General features: G+C 37.3%; 1 protein-coding gene, 1 long non-coding RNA gene and 1 pseudogene across 2 annotated transcripts; 2 read left to right on the top strand and 1 right to left on the bottom strand.

The window, feature by feature from the left end:
* Nucleotides 1-4,661, top strand: LOC113732072 (eukaryotic translation initiation factor 3 subunit B). The gene is made up of 11 exons (XM_027257675.2): nt 1-351; nt 514-748; nt 1,316-1,462; nt 1,569-1,697; nt 1,902-2,030; nt 2,110-2,193; nt 2,527-2,651; nt 2,781-2,979; nt 3,065-3,597; nt 3,819-3,927; nt 4,013-4,661. The coding sequence occupies exons 1-11, from the start codon at nt 227-229 to the stop codon at nt 4,343-4,345; spliced, it is 2,148 nt and encodes a 715-aa protein (XP_027113476.1). The 5' UTR covers nt 1-226; the 3' UTR covers nt 4,346-4,661.
* Nucleotides 4,662-5,592: 931 nt separating this feature from the next.
* Nucleotides 5,593-7,845, bottom strand: LOC113732070 (uncharacterized). Its single transcript, XR_003458644.2, has 5 exons — nt 7,545-7,845; nt 7,234-7,417; nt 7,005-7,117; nt 6,600-6,678; nt 5,593-6,182 (listed from the first exon to the last, which is right to left on the bottom strand). It is a non-coding gene; the product is annotated as an uncharacterized lncRNA (long non-coding RNA).
* A 2,988-nt stretch (nt 7,846-10,833) lies between these two features.
* On the top strand, nt 10,834-11,865 carry LOC140036163 (probable polyol transporter 4; annotated as a pseudogene).
* The last annotated feature ends 4,342 nt before the right edge of the window (nt 11,866-16,207 follow it).

The raw sequence follows: 16,207 nt of genomic DNA, 5'->3' as shown, positions 1-16,207 counted from the left end.
AAGGAAAAAAGGCATAGGACACTGGAAATAACGACCCGACCCGCCTTTCTCATTATTTCACTCTCCAGAAGATCAAAAACCCTAAAAACACAAACAATCTCCATCACCGAAACTTCTCATCGGCCGGAGCACTCATTCTTCTTCTCCTCCTTCTTCGGCGGTGGCGCATTCTCCCAGCTTGTCTGACTACACTCAGACAAGCTCCAAATTCTAAAGCGGTATAATCATGGCGACTGAGGTGATGTCCATGGAGGACATAAGAGCCTCCGCGTTACGTCTCGGCATCGACTTCTCTGAAGTGGATTTGGATTCCATTCGCCTCCCTCCTGGCGAAGACTTCGGCATCATCAGGTTCGTATAAATGGTGCAACTTTATTGTGTTGGTTTAGGAAAAGAAAAAAGCTTATATTTGAGCAAAAATACGCCTTCTGATTAGGTCAAATTAATTCCAGCAATGACTTTTTTGCCCTGGAAGTTGAGGTTTTGGGTAATGAATTGGTTGTTGTTTTGCAGTGATGACGAGGATTTGAAGGAGGAAGAGGAGTTGGAATTCGAGGCCGGGTTCGGCAACATAATTGTGGTGGACAATTTGCCCGTGGTTCCTAAAGAGAAATTTGAAAAATTGGAAGGGGTTATTCGCAAAATTTATAGCCAGATTGGGGTGATTAAGGATGACGGTTTATGGATGCCAGTTGACCATACTGGCAAAACTCTGGGATACTGTTTTATAGAGTATAATACACCTCAGGTAGAGTTAAAAAGAAAAATCTTTTTGGATATTAATTTGTGGACTTTGCTATCGTATGGGGTGTAGAAAATTTGCTTATAATTGGAGAAAATATGTAAATGAGCTTTATTAAAACGGGCCAGAAGCATATGATATTAGCCTGGAGAGGGAAAATGTATGAAATTGCTTTAACGTTTGGAATGATGGCTTATCTTGATGATTCAATAAGTAGTATCTGCTAGCTTCTTGAAATACAAAAGCTGCGTATTAGCTGAAGATCAGACAAATGTGTATTTGTTTTAGATGATATTGATATGCGGTGATTGCTTTTTTAGAAACACAGCAAGGGTTGGTGCATAGGCGAGGGTTATGGCATTATACAGTATAAAGAAATAACGACCTATTGTTTCTGTTTTTCCTTTTTTTTTGGGGTGGAGGTGTTTTTTTTTTTGGGCCGGGGGAGGGGAGGCATTGGGGCGGGGAAGAGTTGTGTCTATATGCAAATAAACTAATAGGTTGCCATAATGTCTCGTTGCAATTGATAATTAGTTTCATCTGGCTAACTGATCTTGTTTGATGGCATTGAAGGAAGCTGAACTTGCAAAAGAGAAGACTAATGGATACAAGTTGGATAGATCTCATATATTTGCTGTGAACATGTTTGATGACATTGAAAAGTTTATGAAAGTTCCAGATGAGTGGGCTCCTCCAGAAATTAAACCTTACTCACCAGGGGTTGGCTTCTTTCTTTTCAAGTGCTGCTAATCTTAGGATTCTCTCTTCTGCCTGAATTGTTCTGTTCAGTAAGTTTTTATCTGAGTGGGTTGTGTACTGGTTTCAGGAAAATCTGCAACACTGGCTTACTGATGAGAAAGCTAGAGATCAATTTGTAATTCGTGCTGGCAGTGACACCGAGGTGCTGTGGAATGATGCTAGACAGTTGAAGCCTGATCCTGTTTACAAACGTCCTGTGAGTGACTTGAAATTTGTAGTTCTTTCTGTTTCATTTGGTTCATTGCTCGTGAATTTATGTTGTTTAATGCATCTTATACTGGATTTTACTTGGATGAATTGTCCTTGTACCCTTCTGAATACATTTTTCTCCTTCCTTTTTAGAACTTCCATGTTTTATGTTTCTCTGATGCCTTTTTTACCCCATTATTTTTTCTCTCAGTTCTGGACCGAGAGTTTTGTTCAGTGGTCCCCGCTGGGTACCTATTTAGCCACACTGCACAGGCAAGGTGCTGTAGTTTGGGGTGGTGCCTCTGCTTTCAATCGCTTAACGCGCTATGCTCACCCTCAGGTCATATTTTAATAACTATGATGTTAGCAAGCTAAAGTTCTAATCTTTCAAGCACTTGACTTTAATGTCTCAATTGCAGGTTAGACTGATCGATTTTTCTCCTGGTGAGGGGTTTTTGGTGACTTACAGCAGCCATGAACCTAGCAATCCTCGTGATACTCATGTAATGTGTTTTATCTAGTTCATTTGTTATTTAACCCATTACATACTTTCCTTATGATCTTTTATTATATCTTCTTCCTTACTGATTATCTTTTTGCTATTTGATATTAATTGTTGCACTCCCTTAATAGAAGTCATGAAACATATTCGTTGAGTAATTCCTCCGTAAATTTTAAAAATCAAGGTTAATCTACAAATTCACCTTATTATGCGATGCATTGCAATAACAAGAGTGACAGTAGAAGCATTACACCAACAGAAATGTGTATTCTGGTGTAGCAACACGTTTTCAGAACCCTGTAGGACTTTTCCTGATATAGACTCATTTTTGCAGAGGGTAGTTCTCAACATTTTTGATGTGAGATCTGGAAAAGTAATGCGAGATTTCAAGGGAAGTGTAGATGAATTTGCTATTGGAGGAACTGGGGGCGTTACTGGTGTTTCTTGGCCTGTTTTCAGGTGACCTTTTGCTTATGTATACTGATTGCCCTTGTTGACCTGGTGCAGGGAGGCATGTTTCATTTTTTCTATGATTGCATGTAATTGTGAAAATTTTTGACTTGGAAAAGTGGATGGATCTTTTTTCAGGTGGGGTGGTGGGAAGGATGACAAATACTTTGCCCGAATAGGGAAGAACGTCATCTCTGTTTATGAAACTGAGACATTTACTCTTATTGACAAGAAATCCATAAAGGTTGAAAATGTCATGGACTTTAGTTGGTCACCGACCGATCCTATCCTTGCACTATTTGTTCCAGAACTTGGTGGAGGGAATCAGCCTGCAAGGGTGAGTACAGAAGCTCCATGTGGTATACACCTGACTTTTTTGTTTCCTCTATTCTAAAGGCTAATAGTTTACAATCTAATAATAGGTAAGTCTTGTGCAAATCCCAAGCAAGGAGGAATTGAGGCAGAAGAATCTTTTTAGTGTTAGTGACTGCAAAATGTATTGGCAAAGCAATGGTGACTACCTGGCTGTGAAAGTTGATCGGTACACAAAAACAAAGAAGAGTACGTATACTGGGTTTGAGCTTTTCAGAATTAAAGAGAGAGATATTCCCATTGAAGTATTGGAACTTGAGAATAAGAATGATAAGATTATTGCATTTGCTTGGGAGCCAAAGGGCCATAGATTTGCAGTTATTCATGGCGATAACCCTAGGCCTGACATAAGTTTCTACTCAATGCGGACTGCTCATAATACTGGTCGGGTTTCAAAACTCACAACTATCAAGGGCAAGCAGGCAAATGCACTTTACTGGTCACCAGCTGGTCGGTTCATTGTGCTGGCTGGGTTGAAAAATTTCAATGGGCAATTGGAGTTCTACAATGTTGATGAGCTTGAAACCATGGCAACAGCTGAGCATTTCATGGCAACAGATATTGAATGGGATCCCACGGGAAGGTAATAACCGATCTATTTACATCGAGTTGATTAGGAGTAAAGCTTCCATCTTGTTGTAATGTGTCTGAAGTCTCTTTCCTGGTTCTAAAACTTGAATGTTTTTGCTCAAGTTAATTGTAGAATCTGTGTAGTACTTGGAGTCTAAAAGACTGATAGTTGCTTAGTCTTGACATTTTGTTTTGTTTTAATTCTTTTTGATTGCATCAAATTTTCATATGCAGGTATGTTGCTACGTCAGTAACTTCAGTTCATGAGATGGAAAATGGTTTCAACATATGGTCATTCAATGGCAAACTGTTATATCGTATTCTCAAGGATCACTTTTTCCAGGTAAAACTACACAATTTCACATTTAGTATTTTTTTTTCCTTTTTTTGTGTTTGAAAACTTGAAACTTACATTGGTTATATCGTAGTTTTCTTGGCGTCCAAGGCCTCCATCCCTTTTGAGCCCTGAGAAGGAAGAAGAGATATCCAAGAACCTGAAGAAGTACAGCAAGAAGTATGAAGCAGAGGATCAGGATGTCTCCCTCCAGTTGAGTGAGCAGGAACGCGAGAAGCGAAAGATTGTGAAGGAAGAGTGGGAGAGGTGGATCAGCGAGTGGAAACAGCTGCAAGAAGAGGAAAAATTAGAAAGACAGAAGCTTCGTGATGGGGAAGCCAGTGATGAAGAGGAGGAATACGAGGCCAAAGACGTAGAAGTGGAGGAATTACTAGATGTTCAAGAGGAGGTTATTTCTTTTGACTAGCAGCTGGTGCAAATATTTATCGTAATTTGGTCCCAGAACTAGAAGATTTCAAAGTTGCTTGTAGAGGTCCTCCCAGAACTGTGAGAGAAGGCAACTGGAGTTAATTCATTCCCAGAATTGTGGCCAGCAGACCCCATAAGATCCCCCTTTAAACCCAAAGACAGGCAGGAATAGTCAGGATATTGAGTCAGTTTTGCGGTAGTTATTAATTATTTTGTTGTATTAAACTAAATTTTGTATTATTCTTCAAACTTATCTTTTAGGCTTTACTGGGAAAAGAACGTTCTGTTGATGCATGAATATGGTTTATATTTTATCTGGATCCCTTCTCCGTTTTGACGCTGGTCAATGTTATGCCTATAGATGAGGATGTAGTTACTTGATCTTTGGTTGGTTCAGTTTGGCTGCTCTTAGTAATCATGGAATCAGTTTTCCCCAAGCAAATGACTGGTTTCATGAACCATTTGATTCACTATTAATTCAGTATTTTAATTTTTTTCCTTTTTTGGGTTTCTCCAGTAATTATTTGTCAAACATCTCATTTTACTTTAAAAAAATTAATTTTCATTAAAACTAATTCTAAAAATCACTTCAACATTTTGAATCATTTGATTCTTTCGAGACCACTTTTGCGAAATAATCGACTTTCACCATTCTAAACTGCTTTTGGATTTCCTTTCAATAAAATTTACATCAACAGCTATAAAATGCAGTCCAAATGCCGTCTATCCTATAATGTAAAACTTAAGCAATCAATTCTTCATTGAAGAGTGGCAAGCTCTTAGCGTACTGTTCAACTTACCTGCTTTTGGATAGTTGTTGAGCATTCAAAATATGACAAAAATCAGCCTAGAAATTCTTTTGCAAGGTGGACGTTGTATGATATGACTATTGGCTTTATGTTACTAAGGAAACACGGGATAATAGTATGGCTCTACAATCAAATCAAACATTTATTTTAATAATGCACAACTCATATCCCGTAAATAAATAATGTAATTTTTTTAAAAAATAATTCTGTTATTTTTAAAAAATAAATTATTAATTTTCATTAATTTTTTACCTTTTGGTTTTTTTTTTATTTTCTAAAAAAATAATATTATTAATTTCTAAGTTTGGACAATATATCTTTTTCTATCTCTCAAAAATAATATATTGTTATTTTCTAAAAAATAATTATGTAATTATTAACCAAATATATGTGATACCTCAAATGTGAAAATATCATACGTGATAGCGATACCAAATTTATCCGTTGCAAAAAAGGGCCCCACTATATCCTTTTTTTTTTTAGCAACATTTACACGCATCATTCTGATGATGATACGTGTAATGAGTACCTCCCATGACACGCCATTGGAGTTGCTCCAAAGGTTTAAACCACGTTAAGCGTAATTGGGAAAAAATGAAAAGAAAAAAAAAAAAAAAAACAGCCATAGAGAGGGGGAAAAAGCCCAATATGACTGGCTTTTTGGTCTGAATATGCTCCTAGGAGACACTACTGCTCTTCTTATTGTCACCAATAAGCAGACTGAAAAATGCATCCCATTTTGTCTGTTAGTTTGACACCAGAATCATTCTCACCGCTAAGAGGGCAACCTTTTTCTCCCCGGCCTTGTGTGTTAAAAGGACTCAAATGCGGAGATAAGCTTTGAAGTTGTAAGTAGGCCATCTTCCACAGTCATGCTACTCTTTGCAGTAGGTCCTGCAATGGAAGAACCGTCTCTTATATACTCACCTTGTGAAACAGGATCAGCCAAAGAACCAATGTCTTGACCTTAATTGCCATCAGGACCTTCTGGAGCAGATTCAGGATTTGCAGCGTCAGTGTCATTATCTACGGGAAGAGGAGAATCAAAAGCATAGCATAAGTTCTTTAGACGATTACCTTCAGCAACATGATTAGAGGGAATAGCTTACAATGGTACCAGAGAAGTAGATGAAGAGGGAAGGAAAGGAATAAGACAACATATGACTTGCTGTTGCAGTTAAAAAAGAAAAGACTTGCTAAGAAAAATGGAAGAGACTGAAACTAACCAAGAGTCTGACTCCTCTAAGACCTAAAGATCTTGATATACAATGACTAATTGGACATCATAACAAATTAACAATGGAAATGTTTGACAAGAACATATATAATATTGTAGCTTAATGGCATGCCTCCCATTGAGACTTCAGGTTCGTTGAGGGCTGAAGGTACAATAACAAGTTAGAGAAACACAGTTATGACAGCAAATCATGAACAAATTACTACCTGCGATAGTAGACGTGCAACTCCAAGAAGCCGTTCCAAAAAGCTATATTTACCAACATCAGACATTCTCCTCTTCAAACTGAAAATGCAGTGTAAAACAGACATGCATAGAAATATCCAAAAATTTATGTATATGAAATACTATAGAACATAACAGTTCAATTGCTATTACTTGTACATTAGATAGAGTAATTTCTAAATCAATTTTCCTTGGCAAATAATTTTCAAATTCCAATTTTACATTTTTGAAGCCTCATGAAATTTTGAAGATTTATAACTTTGCAATGAACCCTCTTCAGAGTCTTGCTAATTGCTCCATAACAAGATACAAGCATCAATAAGCACAGTCATCAATGCATAAGGTTAACAAGAAATTAGGATAAGGATCCTCCTTTTTGTTTATACCTTTCCAAAAGCTGCAGTTTTTGTTTAGGTCTTTTTCTATGGATTGCAACAAAGCAGGAGTTCAAGATTTCCCCCAAATTTGCTGATTGCAGAAGCCTCAAATCCCTTCTCACCTGTCAGCAGAATCACAATTAATTTTGGGTAAACAGAAATCTAAGCTTAGAAACGTACAGGTTAGTGCTTTATAATAGGCAAGTAAAATTGAAACTTTAGCAGAAGAACTACCTACCTTGAGCAGATACTGACAATAAGAGCACCTTTGATGCTGATTCTTATTTTTGTAGACAATTCTATCAAAAATTTCAAATTCTTTCTGCAGCTCACCCAAAAACAAACTCAATCTCTACTCAAGTACTTCAATTTCTGAACCCATTGCCCATAATGTTGGTAACAACTACACATGCAGCTCCGTCCTATAACCACAAGAAACAGTCAACTTTACAGATGCTCACATTCTTTCAAAAGAAAAACTTGCCCAGCAGATTAATAAAAAAAATCGACTTTTCTGATGAGATGATCACATTATTTAAAGAGAAAAACCTGCTAAATATTCTGCAAGTATCTTAATTCCGACTTCAAATATTGATGAAGAATCATCATGTGAGAGTTACAGGAAAAGAAGGTTGTGAATCCTAGTTAGATCAAGAACCTTTCCCCTCAAGTTGCAGCTCCTAAGATTCCTAGAAAGTTTGAGATAAGAACACATATCATCTCAGTCATACTCTCTAAGCCTAACATCAAACAAGAACAATGTTCATTCCACTGAAGCACCTAGCCTGCAATTCCTAGAATAGATTATTACAGTAAGAAAGCAAATTAATTGTTCATTTCCAGTAGCTTTACTGTAAAGTGAAGAGATTCTTAGTGCAGAAAAGCATATAATGCTAAAGTCAATGTGATACAAGCAGGAATAAGATTCTTACAGAACTAGTAATAGTTCACATGCTTTGCATATGATTGTAATATTTTAAAATTTTTTTTTCTTTAGATAGTAAAATTTTTTATGAAATTTTGATCATCAACATCATAATATAGTATTTTTATGTTATTTATTTTTTAAGCTAGTTATTTTTAAAAATTTTATTAAATAAAAAGAGACAAAAAACATTCCAATATAGTTGACATATCCTTTAGAATTGAATTTGAAATCATGAACCAAATACTTTTTGATTTATAGCTTAAACTCAAACATATCAAATATTGATAATATCATGTTTTACCAAAATTATTGTATATTCATGATTCTATTGCATATAAACCACAATCATCACAATTTTTTACAAACAAAGAATATAATTAAGTTAGAAAAATAAACATAAATGTAATTTGAATTCTTTGTATTATGTTAATTCTATTTTTGTCAATAATGGAGTATAGATGATCTACCACGTAAAGTTTTTTTGGTTTGTATATTCTAACAATTGAAATATTATAGATAGAGATAGTTGGAGTTTTTCTATTTTCCTTTTCTTTTATTCATATTTTTATCACAATCCAATGCGAAGCAAAAGCAACAAGTCTACTTTTTTCATATGAGCACAATATTTTTGGTTTTAGTAGTAGTTTTTTTTTACGATCATAGAATTGGAATGAGACTTGTGGCTAATTAATAATTTTAATATTAATTTTTTGTATATTACAGTGTCTTATTTTTTAATTACCAACTTTTAATCCATAACTGCTATCATTATTATTAATTATTGGAATGCACTAAATCTGTCTACTTACAATTATCACCACAAATGAAATTTACTTAATTTTAAAGTTTTTCATTTGATAACCACTTCCATTATTCACTAATATTGCAATAAAGTAAATATATGTAATCATTAGAAAAATAATGGTATTTTGGACATCACCAAGAATAATTTGAATATCTTTTTCAATTTATCATTCTTCATTTTAAATTTACTCTTATTATAATTCTTATTTTATCATTGGAGATTGCTTCTGACTTGATGGATGGATTTGGTTTGTTCAAACAAATACAAATGAAGCATTACTATATTATTGTCAATAACACTATTTGTCTTCCCCTGAATATTTGTGATTTGGATATTGTCTTTGGTATTATTTGAATTGTATTCTAACTTTTTAATTCATTTGCTATTTACTTTATGTCATTTTATAAATAGTTTTCAATTTTTTTTTTCAGTTTTTCTTGTTTTGATCGGTTGCTAACTTGCTATTAATGATAATAGTGGTTTGTATGGTGCTATTGATGAATAAGGTTCTCTTGTCCTTGTATGTTTCTCCATTTTTTAGAGAATATCTATTTTTTGAAATTAATTTTTTTTTACAATCTCAACTAATGACTAATGAGAAATTTTTCATGCTTCAATTAAGAAATTTTGATAAGTATAATAATTGGAGATGGAGTCCAAGGGTAGGTAAATAGTTTTTAATGAGCCATTTTAAATTATAATTACTAATACTATTAAAACGTAATCAATTGGAGTGTTTTATTTCTTTTAATTAGTGTCACATTAAAATGTAATAATTCTAATTAAAAGACATGAAGATAATTTAGGAATAGCAAAAACTAAGATAAAAAAGTGCTTACACTTGCACTCCCTATTACCAACATTCATACTTTTTATATAGTAATGATAATGATTAGGATTAGGAGCATGGAAAAGCCTTCATCAGAAGAGCACAAATTTATGAATTAAGCCAATTCAGAAGAGAAAGAAACGCTAAAAAGTAATAGTTGCATATCCATGTAAAATGTACACTATCAAATCTGAATCACATGGTAGGCCACAGTAATTCTTTTGACTGGTCAATGATAGCATCAAAACAAAGCATAAACATGACTACTGGTGCTTGAATCCGTAGACATCTACATATCATAAACAGAAAAAATAAGCACCAAAAGGGGTTGAAAATTCTGTCACGGGTCTTCTGACTCCCCTGAAAGGAAATCATATGACAAGCTCTTGGTATCACAGACTATGAGAGTTATTGTTGAATTTATCTCACATCCGTTACGCTTGTGAAAGGGGTAGGGTACTTAGTTATATAGCTTTTGGAGTGAGAAGGCCCGACAGCACCCAACACTAGTATCAGAACCCAATTATGACAACTCCTCCCAGTAGACATTCGGATCAATTGTTGCCTGTCGAATGAAAGATTAATGCTGATTCAACTTAGAGCCCGATGTGTGATGGGCCTATCGGACGAGATGCTGATTCAACCTAGCGCCCGATGTGTGAGAGGGATGTGGATGGGGCAAGGTGATGCTAATCCAATCTAGGACCTGACAAGTGACGGGGAGATTGTTGAATTTATCCACATCAGTTGTGGCAGGGTATTTGGTTATAAGTGTGAGACGATCCAACCTAGAGGCCGATGTGTGAAAGGGAAATTACTGATTTTATCCTGATCCGACCTAGGACATCATGTATGAAGGGGAGATTATTGAATTGGGAAAAATGCACTTTTCATCCTCAAAGTTTGGGTTGTTGACCAATTTCACCTCAAAGTTTCACCCAAAACACATTTCATCCTCAAAGTTAGGTAATTTTGGTCAATCAAGGACAATTGACGGGAAATGAAGGACAATTATTTAATTGGGACGGAACTTTGAACGTGAGAAGCAATTTCCCGTCAGATCCAACTTTATACCTAACAAAACCGGGTCTAATCAAATGGAGCCACTTTTTCTAACGGATGAAAATTTGGAAAATAACAAAAGGGAAAAAGCTGCATTCTTCTCCTTTTTTCTTCTCCATTCTTCAGCCCTAAAAGTTTTTTTGGCCAATCTCACCGTCACAATTTCGAGCATCTGCTGGCAAGAAGGAAGGCATAGACAAATATTCATTAAATAACCTCCATCCCTAAAATTTCCATTAATTTTGGGATCCTGCTTGGTTATGTTTCAAATTATGCCTTCTCATGGCTGCCCGTACACACAAATTGGAGGATCATGCTTGCCGTTGGGATTCTCCCTTCAGCTTTCACCTGTTTTGCTCTGTTTATCATCCCTGAATCTCCGCAGTGGCTAGTAATGCAAAGCATGACGACCAAAGCCAGGTTGGTGCTTCTCAAAACAACTGAAAATGCAAAAGAAGCAGAGGAGAGATTAGCTGAAATACAACTAGCTGCAGGGCTCGCCAACGTTGGAAAGCACGAGGAGAGATCTGTATGGCGTGAATTACTAAATCCGTCACCCGGGGTTAAACGGATGCTCATTGCAGGTTGTGGAATTCGGACTTTCCAACAGATCACAGGAACGGATGCAACTGTGTATTATAGTCCTACAATCTTTAAAGATGCCGGGATCAAGAGCAGTTCGGAACTTCATGCTGCAACAGTTGCCGTGGGGTTTACCAAAATAGTCTTCATCCTGATAGCTATTTTACTTATTGACAAAGTAGGTAGAAAACCACTTCTTTATGTGAGTACAATTGGAATGACTGCTTGTTTGTTCATTATGGGATTAACTCTCTCCTTCCTGGGGAATCGTCCAATTGGGATAAAGTTGGCCATTCTCTGTGTATGTGGAAATGCAGCATTCTTCTCAGTGGGAATTGGCCCAGTTTGTTGGGTTTTGTCCTCTGAAATCTTCCCTCTAAGGTTACGAGCTCAAGCATCCTCCATTGGGGCTGCGGGGATAGAGTCAGTAGTGGCCTGGTTGCCATGTCTTTGCTAACCATTTCTCATGCTATATATAGTAGGTGGAACCTTTTTTGTCTTTGCAGCAATTTCAGCTCTTTCTGTTGCTTTTGTTTACAAGTGTGTCCCAAAAACGAAGGGGAAATCACTAGAGCAAATTGAAAAGCTTTTTCAGACTGATGAGCAATGGAAAGGAGGCGAAGTGGAGCTTGGAGATGTTGAGCATCTAGTGCTGAAGCAATGATAGTGATACTGGCTTGAATGTTTGCAGTCCTGCAAATATAAATCTAAGGACCAATATTTATAGACAAATATTTCTTACGGGCCACAAAGAGCAACCAAAGGAATCTTCTTCTCGGATTCTCGCCACACCAATAGATGCTCATTTTGTTCTCAACCCACAATTGCATAATGGAGTTGATGAACCACTAGAGACTTCAGAACTTCTGCTCCTCATTCGGCAAAAATGAGACTTCAGAACCACTGGCAAATGCTCTAGGATGAAATGTTTAAAGATCCAGAGTAGAATTTTGTGGTTGCAGAAAGGCATATGCAAATTCCCATCATTTATTAGTGATTCTGAAGTCTTGTCGTTCTGAATATCCAGAGATTGGCAAAAAAATTTTGTGGTTGCAAAAAGGCAGGGAAGAAGGAGAAGAATGTTGGTTGTCGTCCGTTGCAAATTATTGTTCCGTTAAATATGGCTCCATTTGATTTTACCTATTTTTTGTTGGGTTTACAATTGGTTCTAACGACAAATTTGCCATTTCCCGTCAATTGTCCTTGATTGGCCAAAATTACCTAACTTTGAGGATGAAATGTGTTTTGGGTGAAACTTTGAGGTGAAATTGGTCAACAACCCAAACGTTGAGGATGAAAAGTGTATTTTTCCCTTATTGAATTTATCCATGATCCTTTTTTTTTTTTTTGTCAAACAGCATAATTGCATTTCATTTCATAACCTGATACTACAAGAGTTTGATACATCAGACTTACTTCCTTGGTATTCATTTTGTGCTCTTTCATAGAGCCACATGGGAAAATACACTTCCCATTTAACAGGTTTTGTAAGCTTAATTGCATACTTCGCTAAACTATGTGCACAAACGTTCCCCGTTCTATGCACAAAGGAGAAAGTACATTGTTCAAACAAACACCTCATATTTGCAATGTCCTCAAGGATGATAGCTGCTCTGGACTGCTGCTTTTCTTCCTTGTTGATCATGTCCACCACTTCTTTGCAGTCCGATTGGAATTCCACTGTCCTCCAGTTTGCCTCCCAGGCCATTTGCATTCCCATCCTGATTGCTGTAGCTTCCTCCACTTGTGGCTCGCTATTTTTGAGTTCCGATCTTGCCCATGCCTTCAGTAGCTCTCCTCTCGCGTTTCTTGCCACAACTCCTATTCCTGTTCTTTCCAAGTTCTGTGAGAATGCAGCATCAGAATTTATCCTTATGGAGTTATGTGGTGGTGGTCTCCATTTTTCTCCTTTGCAAGAGTTTGTTGTTTGTTGAATGAACTCTCCCGCTATATCTTTTTGGGCCTCTATATATTCATCCCATTCTACTATAGCTTTCTGCACTGCCTTCCTTGGGTCTGCTTCTTGTTCCTCAAAGGCTTTCCTATTTCTTGCCTTCCATATTTGCCAAAGAATATTTACAGTTAATGCTATGTGTTCTTGTCCTTGTTCTCTTTTTCTTGCTCCTAACATTCCTTCCCACCATTTGACAAAATTTCCTCGCATCTCCCTCAATCCATCCCACTGCAGAGGTGCTAGTTTCCATGTGGTTTCCGCAATGTCACAGAAGAACAACATATGTTCTAGTGTTTCCACCCCTTCCCTACAGCTGCAACACATTGGACTTCCTTTACCAGTTCTCTTCTGTATTTGTTCATTCACTGGCAGACTGTGATGTAGGCACCTCCATATAAAGTGCTTCAGTTTGTGTTTCAGATTTAGTGTCCACACACTTTTCCAGATTCTTGAGTTTTGTTGATCATAGCTCGTGCTTCCACTATCTCTCCTCAGCCTTTCCATTTGTTGGTACTGTCTTGTTTCCATTGTCGCATCATAGGCAGATTTTACTGTAAATACACCTGATTTAGTGTATCGCCAATACAATCTATCCTGGCAGCCTGTTATACTGATTGGAATAGCCTTTATCCTTTGGACATCCTCTGCTATAAACCAACGATTCAGCACCTCCTGATTCCACTCCCCATCTGCTATCAGTTCCTCTACTTTCTCTAATGTGCATTTTGAATCTCTTTGCGTTTTAATCCTTCCTTCCTCAGTCCCGTGTATCCAATTATCCTTCCAAATGTCCACTGTTTGCCCATTTCCCACCCTCTTCCCTGTCCCTCTTGTTACCAAGAACCTTGTTCCAAAGATGCTTTTCCATATCCAAGAAGCTGCTTTAGGAGTTTCTCTATCCCAATCCTGTGGTTGTGCTAGATACTTTGCCTTCATGACCTTGCTCACAAGCAATTCTGGGTTATTTAGCATTCTCCACAGTTGCTTGGCTAGGAGAGCTTCATTGAACCTTTCCAGATCTCTAAAACCCAGTCCTCCCCTACCCTTTACCTGCGACATCTTGTTCCAGCTAATCCAATGCATTTTCCTGTTATGCTCTCCACCTCTCCACCAGAACGTAGCTATCATCTTGCTTATATCCTTACACAGCATTTTTGGAAGCTTGAAACATGACATGGTATAGGTGGGAAGTGCCATGGCCACCGACTTGATCAGAACCTCCTTCCCTGCATGACTTAACAGATTTCTTTTCCATCCTTGTAACTTTTCTTGCACCTTCTGCTTGATATATCCAAAAACTTGTTGCTTTGATCTACCTATCAGCATAGGTAATCCCAAGTATTTACCACTTGTAGCCTCCTTCATATATCCCATCTCAGCACATATATCCTTCCTCAGATCTTTGTTTGTGTTAGCACTAAAGAAGATTGCAGACTTCTCATAGTTGATGGCTTGGCCTGAAGCTCTTTCGTACGCAGCAAACATCTCTTTCATGTGTTGAGCTTCCTGTATGCTAGCTTTACAACAGAAGAGTGAGTCATCAGCAAACAATAAATGAGACAGTTGAGGACAATTTCTCCCCACTTTGACTCCTGTTAGATTTTTGCTTTGGATTTTTTGCTTCATCAGGTTTGACAGGCCCTCGGCACAGATAAGGAACAAGTATGGTGAAAGGGGATCCCCTTGTCTAATGCCCCTGGATGGTTTAACATATCCCACCTTCTGGCCATTGACATTAAAAGAGTAAGCTGCTGTGGTGACACAGTTAAGGATCCATTTTATCCATGTGGGACAGAACCCCATCTTCATCATCATCCTACCCAAAAACTGCCACTCTACTCGATCATAGGCCTTTGATAAATCCAGTTTTAGGGTCATAAAACCATTTCTGCCTGTTCTCTTATTTTTCATAAAATGCAGTAGCTCCTGTGCTAAAATAACATTATCAAGAATGTGTCTACCAGGAACAAAAGCAGATTGAGCAGAGCTAATACACTTTGGGATGACTCTTTTTAGCCTGTTTGCCAACACCTTTGCGATGATTCTATAAATGACATTACATAAAGATATAGGCCTATACTGAGACAGATTTATGGGGGCTTCTACTTTAGGAATCAAAGTCACTATTGTTTCATTCAAAGCCTTTAGTAAATAGCCCCCATCAAGAAAGCTTTGGATAGCCATCACAATGTCAGCCTTACATGTATTCCAATATTTTTGAAAGAAAAAAGGGGACATACCATCAGGTCCTGGGGCTTTATCCGGGTGCATAGAGAACAAAGCAGTCTTCACTTCCTGTTCCTCCACTGGTTTAATCAGCATTTCATTCATAGCCATTGTGACTGTACAAGGGACTCCTTCAGTAACTGCATCAAAGTTATCCGGTTTGGAAGATGTGTAAATTGCCCTGTAAAAGTTACAAATTTCCTCCTCTATCTCCTTTTCATTCTCACACCAGTTCCCATCTTCCCTTTGCAGACATGAAATTCGATTTCTTTGTCTCCTAGTTCTCACCCTTGCATGGAAGAAAGCTGTATTTTTGTCACCCTCTCTCAACCACCTGCATCTTGCCTTTTGTGCCCAGTATATCTCCTCTTGTTTGTAAGCTTGACTTAGCTTCAACTTCAGCTCCTCAATTGCCCCCTTGTTCTTCTCGTACTTCCCTTTTTTTTCCTCCAGGATCATTTGCTTCAAGCTTTTTATCTCCTTCCCAAAGTTTGTCTTGTTTTTCTTACTATATTCTATCAAACTTATTTTGCAGTACTTTATTTTCCTGGTCAGACTAAACATCTTGGATCCTTTTTGGGGAGTTGCCCATGCTCTATCAATCTCTGCCTGTACTTGGTGGTTCTGAGCCCATCTCTTATCAAAATGAAACCTGCTCCCTCCTTTCCTTTTCTTTGGTATTGTGTCAATCATAATCAAGCTGTGGTCAGAGGCTTCCTTTTCTATATGTAAGCACTTTGCTGTCTCAAACTTTTTGGCCCATTCCTGACTTGCAAGCGCTCGATCTAATCTTTGTTTAATCTCCTGACCATTCCAATGCGAGCTC

Source organism: Coffea arabica, chromosome 2e, assembly GCF_036785885.1.
Source record: "Coffea arabica cultivar ET-39 chromosome 2e, Coffea Arabica ET-39 HiFi, whole genome shotgun sequence".
Classification (NCBI taxonomy): Eukaryota; Viridiplantae; Streptophyta; class Magnoliopsida; order Gentianales; family Rubiaceae; genus Coffea; species Coffea arabica.
Note: the sequence above shows the minus strand (reverse complement) of the source record. Positions and strands in the feature narration are given on the sequence as shown.